This window comes from Bemisia tabaci, chromosome 9 (assembly GCF_918797505.1).
Source record: "Bemisia tabaci chromosome 9, PGI_BMITA_v3".
NCBI lineage: Eukaryota > Metazoa > Arthropoda > Insecta > Hemiptera > Aleyrodidae > Bemisia > Bemisia tabaci.
In genome coordinates this window covers 29604817-29618978 of record NC_092801.1, presented here as the reverse complement: position 1 = coordinate 29618978, position 14162 = coordinate 29604817, and the positions used below count along the sequence as shown (strand labels likewise).

The 14162-nt window shown below is 38.3% G+C and overlaps 1 protein-coding gene across 1 annotated transcript; it reads left to right on the top strand.

Moving 5' to 3' along the window:
• Window positions 1-9256: 9256 nt before the first annotated feature.
• On the top strand, window positions 9257-13200 carry LOC109030330 (fatty acid synthase). Its single transcript, XM_072304718.1, has 5 exons — window positions 9257-9386; window positions 9944-10093; window positions 10489-10653; window positions 11972-12172; window positions 12914-13200. The coding sequence occupies exons 1-5, from the start codon at window positions 9257-9259 to the stop codon at window positions 13198-13200; spliced, it is 933 nt and encodes a 310-aa protein (XP_072160819.1).
• The last annotated feature ends 962 nt before the right edge of the window (window positions 13201-14162 follow it).

Sequence of the window (14162 nt, the reverse complement as noted above, 5' to 3'; positions counted from 1 at the left end):
AACTTAGAATAATTTCAAAATGACCAATTTGAACCTAGTTTGAGGATAGGTACCTTAATCACAAAAAACCATCTGCCAGTTTGGGCTAAATTTTTTCTTTTCTATTAACAATGTGCCCCAGAGAAACAGGATAATCGTCGATGAATACTTTAAATTAAAATGCCTTTCTCACAAATGGACCGCGTTAACCAAGCCATATCAGCTATTGCCAAATGATCAATCATTTTGATATTTGCATGCGTTAAATATCAGAGGAAGGGGGAGTTAAAGACTTTTTGGACACCCGGTATGAATGCATTCCAAGTGCCGCTTGAAACCAAAAAGTTTGCATGTCATTTAAATTCGGTGGTCACGGCTCTTTTTCATTCGACCCAGCAGTTGAAGTGGATTTGGTCAATTTTTGGTTTTGACCACTTGCGGTCAGTCTTCTACGGGGGCCATGACACGCGCACTCCAAAACGGATGAGAGAAACCCCTGATGAGAGAAAAAGTGTTGAAAACACCGCAATTCAAACGGTGCCATCTTTGATGCACATATTTTGACTATGATATAATTTTGGGATGCTTTTGCATAACAATGCATAGCTTCCAAAATTATGATGTCCTTCGACGGCTCCAACCTAGATTACTGAAAACTCGGCAAATTCATAGTGAGAACCCCTTAAAATACTTAAAAATATCCACCGTCTTTTATTTGCCATTTTATAAGAAATTAAGAAGTTGACCTAAAATTTGAAACAAAAATCGTATTTTTTATAATTTATCCAACAATGTGTCACAAGGTGGAGGTTACTTTTTGAAACAATGTTGAGGTCTGCAGCACCCCTCCATCAGGAGATCTCAAAAATTGTGCGCTATATAGAGTAAAGCGACTTGTTTGATTGCTTTAAATGTAATTTTCGCTTGATCGATTGGCTTTATCACTTAAACGGATGGAACAGATCAATCTGATAAGGAGCTAGATGCGGGTGGGAATCTGGAGTGTGTTCTGGGAAGCTGCATAAAAAAAAAACAATATGAAAGTGGACCAGATTCCTTTTTTAGAAATTGGAGATTGGGATTTGACGTTAAATCAAACGGACCTAATTGCCAAAATATGCAGCAGCCATAAGCCATGGGCATGTGACAAGATCGTTGTGGACAGGGCTCATGAGTTAATGCGGCATCGTTAAGCTCGTCGAACCTGGTGTCGCTGCTGACGTCATTGGTGCTTTATAATCCCCATTCATTATAACGGTCCTCAACTAACGAGCACACTCCTTCTCTCCTACTCTTCTTCGATTCTTTTTAGCAGGGATACGTCCAATTACGGCATCTGAGCAACGGCTGATGACTTCTATTTTTGGCGCTAATTTTCAGGATGTGAGCTTGGCTCCAATTAGAGCTCTAATTGGAGCAACTCGTGTAACTGTGTATTTTCAATGACTTGTAGTAATGTCTCAAGGTCACAATAGTGAACGATCATTGGCTCTTCGCCCTGCTGAGTACGATAAACAGATCCGATGACAGTTCGCAATATAGCGGAACGCGCCATTCATTCAGTAGAAGGTGCAAATCCGCTTTCCAATTATATTTCCACGGAAATTTTGGTCAATTACATAAAGTTTTATTTTCGTCGTTTTTTTAAAGTTTTAAGTGGGTCGTTCATTTGCATTAATTTGTTTGAACATGCAGTAAAACATTTACTACGTACTAATGAATTCAAAAAGCCAATCGAAGAAAGATTGAACTTCAAAACGCACTCCTGATCAAAATCGGATTCAGAAATAAACTGATCATTTGACTCTGAAGAAGTGTAAGGTTAGTGTAATTTTTTCGACAGAGGAATTGGATTACCACGATTCTTATAATAAAACACAAAAGTATTTTGCATCGACTTAAATGGATTCATAATGAATTAAAACACCCACTCCCCCCTCCTTTTCATGGAACATCGAACTCTTAATCTTACCTCAAATTTTCAATTGATCTTGACAAAACCACATTTTTAGGGAAAAGATTATAGATGTTATCTATATTTTTAGGGAAAAGATTATAGATGTTATCTATATTTTTCCATTTCCATTCCTAAAGTAATATGGCAACCAGATGTAGTAATGTTTCATTAATCATGATGTCCTCTTAAAACCTGTAGATTTATTTTTGACCAATTTGAAAAGAAAATTGAAGAATTTACAAATAATGGAAAACAAAGAATCGATTTTTGCTCAGTTCCAACTATGACATTAACTCAAAACCTCATTCGTATACACGATTCACTGCAATAATCGGGAACAAGGAGATGTACATAATTGGCGAGCCATTGTTGACTGTGGTCGGAAGTTTTGGCCATCGAGGTCAATGGGCGATGATTTCGGGAAATGCTATATTATGGATTGGCTTGCCGATATTTTCAACAGCCAAGCGATGTCAGCCGATGTTGGATCCTAAATTTTTCATAATTTGACAATTGCTAGCGATGAAGTTGAGTGTGCAATAAAATAGTCCATGGAAAACCGAGGCACATTCAATCGCGCATGGTCACCATTGATAGATTATACGTGCTAGGAGTAAAGTAAAGAAGGCCCTAGGAGCTCAAGCAAATATGATGCTAAAAACCTTCAAAATAAAATTCCAAACCGTCCTAGTTGGTGAGACTTTTGTCACTCTAATACTCGTGTTCAGCATGGCCACCCAAAAATACGCAACTTTCTTACCGTGATGATAAAAGAAGTTAATGATATTTTAAATTGGGGACATTATGTATGACAGTAACTTCGATTTAATATGTACATTAAATCGTATTTCAATGTCCGTCACGCAGATCTTATCTTTATTCCTGACATTCGAAATCAAGATATTAGTCAACGTGAATTAGAAACCAACAACTCAATTTCGGGAGGCTGGGGACTTAAACAATATAACGCCGCACGGTGGATCGAGTCAATAGGAGAGGTCGGACAAAATTTGGGAACTTTAAATGCTGATAACTCCATTTATACAACACTTTGAAGTTCTAAAAATGGTTTCCTAGTGAACTTTTCTTCTAGAGGCACCCCTTAAAATTCAAAATGCGACGAAATAAACATCAAAACTTGCAGTTTCAGTCAAAAATTTCATGTTCGACCTCTCTGATTGACTCAATTCACCGTGTGCCGATGGAAACATACTAACAATCCCTGAAGAGTCCTGTGCTAGTGGATTAATTTGGATATAGAGGCGCGTAGCAATTATTAAAAAGATATTTTAAATTTTAAGTGTCTGACATTAAGCTTTATCTAATTATGCAATGCGTTTTTAGGTTTGCCTCTTTCTTTAAAATTTGAGCCAATATTGACCGAAAACCATTACACATTCGTCAGGGGGCGGTCATTATTAACCTTGCAAGTTATTTGAACATTTACCTGAATTTTTGCCAGTGACATCAATGCACGGTCAGTATTGACATTTTCCCACATTTGAATTTTCACCCGCACTAAAAAAAGTCCAATTGTAAGAGCCAAACTTTTGGTGTTTCAGATCGCTCAAACTATTCAGTTCTTCAAAGCGAAGTAACGGTTTTTTGGATAAAAAGTTCGATTCGCGTGACCGAACATTTTTCATTAGCGAAATGTCCGATCTCATGAAGCAAATACTCGGTGTGACAAATCGAAAGCTTAGTTTGACAAACCATAGTTTGATTGCATAGAATACATCACGTTCGTCTAATGCGATCGAAATTTGTTTCAAGTGGGTCAGCGACCGGTCAATGACATCGGCAAATTTTTCAACATTACAACATACGCTCTGCTCTCTTTGAGAGGAGCGTAACTTTTAAAACACTCTGTATGTCAGGAATGAGGTGGGTCTCAAATTTCCCGAAGCTCTGCCAAACAATGCGAGTTTTTGTGCACCACTTCGTTTGAATTTTAAATCCGCTAGAGGCTGCTTAATCGCACAGCTCCTTTCGCATCAAACTTGTTAAAATTTGTGCGTCTAATTCGCGTTTATTACGTAAATTTTAAAACTTGTTTGATCCAACGAGTGCAAGATACTTTGGAGTCGTTGCGGCTAAAATTTTATTAAAATGGAAACATAAGAAAAATCTTTGAAACATGTTTTGGTTTGAGATATCTGAGTATGAAATTACATCTTACTAGCTGAGGTTCATGAAAAAAAAAATGTTTAAGTGTACCAGTGAATGTGCGAGCTCTTGTTATTATTCTCCTTAAACCCGTGAATGAGAGTTTTAGTTTATTTTAAGTCATAATTTAAGTTTCAAGTGCTATCAGATCTACTAGTTGCAACCTAGGTAAGCACAGCATGAAGCTGGTGTATCTTACTTACCAATATCTTCTTTCTTCCACATTTCTCCTCCCTTTTTTCTAATTTTCATCTTAATTTTGTAATGATCACTGGATTTTTCCCTCCTTTTTGTGATCGCAAAACTATACACTCATCACGTTTTTGGGACGCTGTTCTGGCAGTATAAAGTTCAGGTTTGTTCAATACTCACAAAAAATAGTCATTAACACCAGTACTCTTTGTGTGGTGTTATCTCCTAAACTTTTCTTTTTTTGTTGGCACCAAAGACGTTGATGAGGGAAGTAAGTTGCATAAATATGAATTCCAAAGAGATGGCAAATCTCATCAAACATTTTAACTCTAAAAACAGACACAAAAGACACATCCGTAGTCATAATAAATTAAAAATTTTAGCTTAAAAATGTAGTTTTGAAAAAAGCCAACAAAATTTTGTAATTTTCCGTGTATATTTTTGGGTCCAAACTTGCGTTGCTAAAATGTAGAAATTTGCTCTCCTTTGATACATAATACACCACTAGACAGTGGTGGCAAGTCATTTTTCCTAAAACATTTTTTCCTACTGCAATTTTTCCTAATACCTTTTTCCCACTCGTTTTTTGTCCCATCACAGTTAGTCCTACGAGTGAGATGTCCTAATGGCTTTTTTCCTAGGGGCATTTGTCCTAAATTCAATTTTAAAACTAGGGGATCGAGAAAGTAAAAAAACAACAAAGGTACCTCACAAGTTAAAGTTGTGGCCGCATGCCCGTAAGTAGTGGAGCTTCATCCTCCTCCTTATATTGAGAGTATAGGGGTTCAGCTTGTGATGTCTCCTGTTCACGCGCTTGTATTCGGCTCGCTGAGAAAACTTTACTCTTTCTGAAAAATTTTCCTCTACTCTACTCATGTTTACGTTTCAAAATTATTATTGGATTATTAGGACAAACATCCTTAGGAAAAATGCCAGTGGGACATCTCACTCGTAGGACTTACTGTAATGGGACAAAAAACGAGTAGGAAAAAAGTATTAGGAAAACCTGATGTAGGAAAAAAAAATTTAGGAAAAATGACCTAGCACCCTAGACAATATAAACATTAAACATTACATCACATTTTCATCTCTTAGAATTTCACTCAAAACACGTATCACACACGCTAACAGGATATAAACGTTCATAGTTTACATTTTCAAATGTAGATTCAAACTTTCCGCTCGAGACAAGATCATGCTATACTTAATTAACACCGTCATTTCTTGACTCATGAGCTAAGCTCGAATATTTCTAATGTATTCATCGTGTTCTACGCTAAAAATTGATGAGCTAACTGCAATAAAATGGTTAATTTCGTATGCCCTGTTCAGTGGTCCATTGAACAAAACCGGTTGCAACTAATCTCCAAGAATACTGCCGCACTAAGGAAAAACGTTGTATTAGCAGTAGATTTTTGCCAAGTTTTTTTAGAAATTGTTTATTTTGGAAGAAATTTATCCACATTTTCCCTTGAAATTTAAAAATATTTTAGATGAAAATGCGCTGGAAAAACTGGAAAAAAAATATGTTTAAGTTTTCTTGGAAATTTTTAATTGTAAAAAAAATCGAGCAAAGTCTGAAGGCTCTTACGGCGTTCTTCCTTTTTAGGACATTTCGTCAACGATTTTTTGTCCGCGCACCTGTTATTTCTGGTAGTTTATGTCCACTTGTTTTTTCGGCGGGGGAGTTTTGGTCCACCTACCAATTGAGACCCAAAGTTAATTGGTCCATTTGTAAGTACAAACGGCAATTGCCCACGACGTTTTTGAATGAAAATTTTGTATAAAACGTCATGAAAGAATGAAGGTTTGCTTGTTTTTCTTTGTTTGTTTGTTCGTTTGGGCAAACAAGGAAAAATATATAATTGAGATTTTTGGTTAAAAAGGGGGAGGGGGCGTCAATTCCATGGGGGAAAATTCACTTAAACTCTCTACACCTCTTTGGTGCAAGAGGAATTAATTATCTTTCAAGAAAATCCCATCTTGTGACACCTGAGCCGGATAAACCTCTTGATTTGCCGCAGCTAAACGCTCTTAGATTTTTCCTGTGTACGATAATTTGGCGACGGCGCGGCGTCGGCGTGCCGCGGCGCCTCGAGCTACTATTTCGCCAGGTGTTCCACATATCATACGAGATTGGAAGTACTCCAACGTGCACCATGACCATGATCGATGGCATCTTTCAAAAGCACGAAGTTCCTTCGCAAATTAAATCTAGTGACGACGACACAAATAGAGCGGTAGTCAAAAAGCTTATTAAATCCTAGCATTTGTATTCAATAACGTTTAGCATAAGTTTACAACTTCATTACAGGAAAAAGTGACTTGATTCAAGCAGAAATATGCTCAAATTTACCGCTGAGAAGATTTCCCTATGAATCAATTAAAAAAATAATGCTCGTTTGAAGAAGAAAGGGTGCCTCTGTAAAAAGAAAAGTAACTTATAATAAGCAAAAACCCGCTTTCATTCAGCTGTTTTATTCTTGATTTAAAATTCAAAATAAAATCTTCTTGATATGCGATACTCAAGAATATTTCCGCCTAAATGTAGTCACTTTTCTCTATAATGGAATAAAAAAAATATGCTAAACATTATTAATTACGGATGCTAGGACTTGGTGAGTTATCGGACTACCGCTCTCTTTTTGTGCTGAAGCATCTTGATTTATTTTGCGAGGAAAGCTCCGCACACTTGAAGGATACCTGTCATTCTTAAACTATTCTATTTCTAGTCTTGGAGTCCCTTCAATTTCGTATTATAATGTGCAACAACTTTGTTGCAAAATAATTGCTCGAAGCGCCGTGGCACGCCGCGGCGCGGCGTGCGAAGGACGAGGGCGACCAGCGCGACATGCTCATTGGCGCCTACAAACCTAAGAGGGATACTTCACGCATTGCGCAATGCGTGAAGTATCCCTGTTAGGTTTGTAGGCGCTAGTGCGCGCTGATAGCACACCCGCCCGCGCGCCGCTCCGCTGTGTGTTTGGCTCAAACATTTAAACTCGCGGAGTCAGCGTTTTTCAACTCATGATTTTGAAACGTTTGACCACTCTGCATGGATTATTCTTATTTATATTGATGAAAAAAATATGTATTAAAGGAAAATACAATGAGTGTTTTGTAAATATTGAGGTATAGTTCCGTGTCCAATTTAATGATTTTTAAAGCTCTTAAATATTTTATAATGTGTGCTTTTACTGTGCTGCAGCGTAGAGTACGCGTAACTGAATGCTCGAAATTGGACGTTTTAAATAAATTGAATGTAGGTACAACTTTTTAGCCCTGGCACCTCCCACTGCATGACTTCTTTTTATTCATTATCTATCGTTCAGCCTGTCAAAATTGCGAAGATTGCGGCAATAAATCGAGCGTTCATTAACGGTTTGAAAGCCGAGGGATACGGGGTGAGACAGAAAAATGAAATGAACAGTTTGTTCTACATGGAGGTAATCTACATATGATTTGCTATCAAGCGGAAATGAACCAATCTCGCCATAAGCAGCTATGCATCTATATATCATTGTATACATGAATCATACTGACGAACCAGTCAACTCGCTAAACCTAATCTTCATTCAATCGAGCCATCAATAATCAAAACTGAGAGTACCGGGGTCATTGACCCACGTGCGGAAATTTTTGAATCCATAATGAGGCAATGCGTTGAACTTTTCTTAGAACTTAAAGACGAGGTTCTCTACAAGATGCTTATATTCTTTTAAAAAGTGCACTGAACGGTAGGAAAGTCTAAATTTACCTCTGAGCATACAGTACGAAGGTACACAATAGAAATATGTTAAAATCAGTTATGATTTGTTGAGAAAAATCAACTGAAATCTTTAGTAGCCTAAGGCTCAATCAATGTATTTCACACGAAAGGCAAACCCAGTTCGGCGTTCTTTGCAGTGGCGTGGCGTGCTTCGCGATATATCGATTGTTATGCCATTTAAACCTATGTAAAATGATCGATAATCAGGGTGTTCGCAGCGAACACGTTAATAATCGATTCTTTACCATAGGTTTAAATGGCATAACAATCGATACATCGCAAAGCACGCCACGCCACTGGTTCTTTGAATCGGCACATCTCTCTCCTCTGCATTGAGAAGTTGTTTTCGAGAGAAATGTTTTCTCTTTCGATCAACTAGTTGGTGCATAAGAGAGGAATGTATCCGCTCCTAAGAATTAACTAGTTGCTCGGGAGAGAAAACATTTTTCTGCTTCGCACAGAGTAAGTATTTAGGGGAGATAGTGGAGCTATATTTTCTCTCCTGTACTCACAATGTTCCTCCATGGCGCTTAGTTTCGTTTGACAGAACGCGCTATTCGGGACTCTAACATCCTCAAAAGGAACTAAAATTAGCGATTCATTTCGTTTAGCAGAAATGCGTCTAATTACGTAGACAGTAATTCATTTTCCCTCAATATTAGGTTCAGGGTAAAATTTTAAAAGGAATATCTTTCAAAAAGAACCTGGAATTGAAGCCTTTAAACACGTTTTAATTTTGCCAGGGACTCTCAAAATCGGTTGCAACAGTCAAAATTCGTTAAAACTCTTCGATTTTGGATATTTTAGACGATTCATTTTAGAATTCATTTCTGGGACTCATTCTGAGGTAAAAATAGCAATACTCTGAGGACTTGAAAAGTTTATGTCGATACTTGAAGAAGAGAGAAGCATCTGTCGTGAAAGTCTCCACAACTGATCAAGAAGAACAAAGGCAGTGGCATTTTTGGTTCCTCGGCCAGTGACCAGGAATGTTTTTGGTTTTGCAAGGCGGTGCACAAATTGTCACGTAGGCAGGAAGGCTCCAAAATGGAACGGAGTATACCCAATCAAGTAAAAACCGTGCATTATTACGTCAAAATCTATCAATGAAACCTCGCAGTAAACCCAACTCTTTTTCCACTTCTTTCCTCTTTAGGTTTCTGTTGTCGGACCGAACTTCAAGGCTGTGAAAAATGGGGGTCGATGTTGTTATATCTGGAGTTGCTGGAACATTTCCAGAGTGCAAGAATATTCCTCAGTTCGAGGATGCTCTATTCAAAAAAGCACATCTCGTTACGGAAGATGATCGAAAATGGGCAACAAGTAAGTAGCTTCAAGTTTCACCAATAACCTGATTCTACAAAATCTGCTTCACACAGAACGACCATAGGAGTCGCCAAAAGAGGAAAAATGTTTGATGTTGAGTCGATGTTGTTTTAAAGTTACTAAAGATTCGCAAAGCAGGTTTTTCCCAAACAAACCTTCAATTATCTCTGAAAATTTGACGGACAGTGTATCAAGTAATATTCGCTTGATTATAGAAAATGAGTGTGAATTTCGAAAACAGCCTTTTTTGTTTTCACCATTGCTACGTGCGAAAAGATGTAAGAGGTTGATGTTTCCAGAAATGCACTTTGATGGATCCTTTGAACATAAAAAATTTATGATGGAAATCTATGAGGTACAGGACTACTCGCCATAAATTCATTTTTCCTACATAAACTTCGTCAAAAGGTCGTTAACGCGAATGAATTCGTAAAAAAGTAAAATATGAATTTTACAAAAAAAAAAAAAAAAAAAAAAAAACACTAGAGGTATGTATACGTACATGTTCTTCTAGTTTGGTATTTAACATGTGCAATTAATTTATTGATTTCCAGAAACTGATCTGCCTGGGCATTGTGGTAAAGCTATTTCTCACGAGGAATTCGATGCTTTATTTTTCAAAGTCCCTTTCAGTTTACCCGCTACCATGGAGCCTGTAACAAAGAAAGCCTTGGAAACAAGCATTGAGGCTATCATCGATGCAGGTTAGTCAAACGCCTTAGCACGCCCCTACACTGATTTGGTCGACTTTTTAGAATTAATTTTACGAATTAGAGTGAAGATATCAGTGGATAAAATATTAGATCTAATCTCTTCGTTACACGATCATCATTGAATTTTCCCCCGCTAAATGAATAATGCACCGCTTTATAAACTTGTGTAAAAGCTGTCCTTAAAAAACGGAACGCTCTAGAAGAGGGGGAGGGGTTAAGGAGAACCTTACGCCATTAATATGCTTAAGGATAAAGACCTACAACCCAAAAGCGTCGGAAAGAGGGAGAAAGGTCGAAAAATCCGAAATCTATAGCAAGTATTTACGTATTTTACAAAATTTATGTTTATTACCCTGAGCTCAAAATAATGTTTTTGATTCCTACAGGAGTGAATCCGAAGTCGTTAGCAGGCACACGAACTGCCGTTTATTGCCTGTATGACTTCAGCGAGTTCGAAATGAGCATACCAAAAGCTCAAACTCAGAGGGCACTGGTTGGCATCGCTCGGTGTTTCTCTGCAAATAGACTTTCGTTCGCTATGGATTTACAAGGTTTGTTCCAAAACTGCACGGTAAGAAAGCGTAACAAAAAGTTTGTGTTAGTACGGGAAGTAGAACATAAAGAAACGTACCACCTTGGTTAACTCCTTTTTATTAGTTTTAATTTTGGTTAAAAGTGACGAAATAATTTGGCTGAAAAACTAGAAAACCGTAAATGCTTTAGAAAAAAAAACTCTATAATTTTGACGAACTTAAAGGTAGGTGTGCATGCAAGCCTACCTTCAATTATTTTACAAAGCTTGGAGAAACCATTTTTTTATATACTGTACTTTTTGAAGCAGCAGATTATTTTAATCTCTCGTAAGGATTCATTAATAGAGTTAAAATACTGTATACTTCAGGTTAGCAATCTATGTTGCATCTATTTTACGATGCTTTGTTCAATGTTTTCTCAAACTTTCCCCAACCACGGTGTGAACCATATTGTCATATCCCAGACGCAAGGAACGCAACTCCACCCAAGGTCGCATAATTGACTCAAACGATTTCATTTTTTCTACAAAAACTGTGCAATTTGTATCCAAAATCTGTCTAACTTTCTTATGTGATTAGCAGAAAAATCAGCAAAATTTTCGATCGGAAATGTCCAATATTCTCCTAATTAAAATGCAATTACTGAGGGGAAAATTCGTAACATTGGAAAGTAGTTACGTTTCTCCGTGAAGGAAGCGACGATATAAGGACTTCTCAAAATAAAAACGCTGCTTAAAAAACGATTATGAATATTCGGACCAAAGTTATGACAATCAGGCTTCTGAATCGGAAATGGAGATGTTGAATGTGTGAGGAATTTGCGATTTGACCATTGATTCTTTTGTAAAAGTTCGCGAGAAACACGATGGTGCCACTGGTTTTCTCTGAAATCATCTTCCAAGCTCAAAAAAAGCTCTCAAAGTGAGGCCAAAATGGAAGGGATATCCCACCTTACCCTGAGAGTCCACCTCTACATCAAGACAAACTCTCCATGCAAAGGTAGGGAGCAAATACATTAGCGGTGATGCCGTGTTTTCAGTTTTGGAGTCCCCAAATAAAGTGGCAGCCCTGTCAATGTATTTGCTCTCTATCTTTACATGGAGAGTTTGTTTTGATGTAGAGGTGGACTCTCAGGGTAGGGTGGGATATCCCCTCCATTTTGGCCTCACTTTGAGAGCTTTTTTTGAGCTTGGGAGTTGATTTCAGAGAAAACCAGTGACACCACCGTGTTTCTCGCGAACTTTTACGTAAGAATCAATGGTCAAACCGCAAATCCCTCACACATGCAACATCTTCATTGTTCTTATTGTTATTGCGAGGGTTTGGCGTGTTCCAGGTCCCAGCTACAGTGCACAAGGGGGATACGGCTCCTTATGTCATTTCATGGGCGAGGCGAAACTGCAAATAGAAGCAGGACTCATAGACGCAGCGGTGATTGCATGTGGTAACTTCATTCTGTCAAAGCGCTCCTTGATCGTTCTACGAGATATGGGCTTGATGGCTGATGATGGAGAGTGCAGAGCATTCGACGAAAATGGTACATCAACTTCTCCATACTTTTCAATAATGTGCAATGATATGCTATAATTTGCAATAATGTACGATAATGTGCAATAATGTGCGATAATGTGCGATAATGAGCAATAATTTACGATGGTGCACCGAGAAAAATGTCCCTTAAAACATCAGGAGAATGCCGTGTGCCGTGATAGAGAGACCATGCACAAATCCACCCGTTTTTGAACCTCGAGATATGGGGGAGGGGGGAGGGTTGTAAGTCCTAGATTTTCACTCATTTCTGAAGCTTTTTTAAAAGTCAAATTCCGACTGTAATATGTGACCTGATGTAGAAATCGAAGCGCGGTTTGCGGTGATTACTTTAACTGTTTCTCGTGTACTTTTCTGCATCTTTCACGGACCTCCACCCGGCTTTTCCGGAAAGAGGCGCTTTATCTTTACAAGATGTGCACAAAAAATGGATACTTGTCATTATCTCGAGAACAGATGCAGATATTAAAACTTAAAATGTGATGAAATAAACCTCAAAATTTGCAGTTTCAGTCAAAAATTTTATGTCCGACCTCTTTGATTCACTCGATCCATTGTGCCACGCACCAAATCGTGTCTTTGAGAAGACAAGAGATCGGAGTCGTTCTAAATTCAGTCAGTCAAAAATTTAAAGTTGAGGGAATCTATTTCCAATGTAAAAAAGGAAAAAAAAAATACCATGGCATTCTTCATAGTAAAACATAATGGAGCTGGACTTTGATGCTTTCAGCTCACGGTTATGCGCTGAGCGAGGGGTGTGTGGCGTTTTTCCTACAACGAGCTACGGACGCCCGTCGACATTGGGCGACAGTCGTCGGAGGCTCGCAAAAGTTCCTCGGGACCAAAAAGGGCAACGTTCTCGCCTTTGACGAGGGGCCCGTCAAAGAGATGATGCGCGAGCTTTACTTCAAGTGGAACGTCGACCCCGCTGACGTTGGATACATTGAAGCGGATGGCTGTGGAATCAAAGTTAGTATGAATCATAGACGTTCATTCAGTTTGTATGTGGCCGTGTAAAATAGCGCCTTCATTTTTTAATATGCAACATAGGCATCCGCAAAGCACGATTAGTTGCGGTTAGGCGTCGTCACGGACACAGCCGCTTGACATTTGGGGCAGAAAAGACAGCTCGCCTTCCTTTTCTTGAATATGCAACACGGACATCCGTTAAGCACAAATAGTTGCATTTAAGTGCATGAATAGACCGCGTTCAGTAGAAAACCAACAAGCCAAGCCACATCAAATATTGCCAACTTTAATTAGGAAATTTAATTTTTTATGATAGAACGTTTGGGCAGATTCCTCAGAGAATTTTAAGGAATTTGCCTCGCACTTTGCAGATAATTCATTGTTTGCACAAAAATTGGCAAATCCGTTTCTCTGTAAAAAAAACTAATTGCTCGGTTAAATTTAGCAATAGCTGCTGTAGCTTGGTTCCTTTCTGCTTACAGACTGGTTGAAGGGGTATTTCTAATATACATTTTTTATGATATTTCGATGACCCTTTTTCGAAATTTTGAGAGCATTGTGTAAAGTTGCGTTTCCGAAATCAAGTGGCTGATTTAAACGTTAAAGATAGGTTCAACTCCGAGGAATTTAATTTCCAGTCAACTTTCAATTTCAGGATACAGACAAAAAGGAGGCCGACATCATTGCGGATGTTTTTTGTCGCAAACGTAGGGAGCCACTCCTTGTTGGGTCGGTGAAATCCAACACGGGGCATGCAGAGTCGGCTGCGAGCGCTTTTGGAACGGTCAAAGCTATGATAACTTTTCAAAACTCTAAAATTCCTCCGAATATCAACATAACCTCGCCAATTCCCGAGTTGACATCCAGAGGAATCAAGGTGAGATCATTTTTGATTATTTTAAGGAGAAGAATAAGGGTATCCAATGGAGATGTTTCATGTGTGAGGGATTTGCGATTTGACCATTGATTCTAATGTATGAATTCGCGAGAATCACGATGGTGCCACTGGT

Coding starts and splice junctions, on each gene's coding strand:
- LOC109030330 (XM_072304718.1), top strand. CDS start 9,257: ATGGGGGTCGATGTTGTTATATCTGGAGTTGCTGGAACATTTCCAGAG. Junction 9,387..9,943: donor TGATCGAAAATGGGCAACAA/GTAAGTAGCTTC, acceptor ATTGATTTCCAG/AAACTGATCTGCCTGGGCAT. Junction 12,173..12,913: donor CAGAGCATTCGACGAAAATG/GTACATCAACTT, acceptor TGATGCTTTCAG/CTCACGGTTATGCGCTGAGC.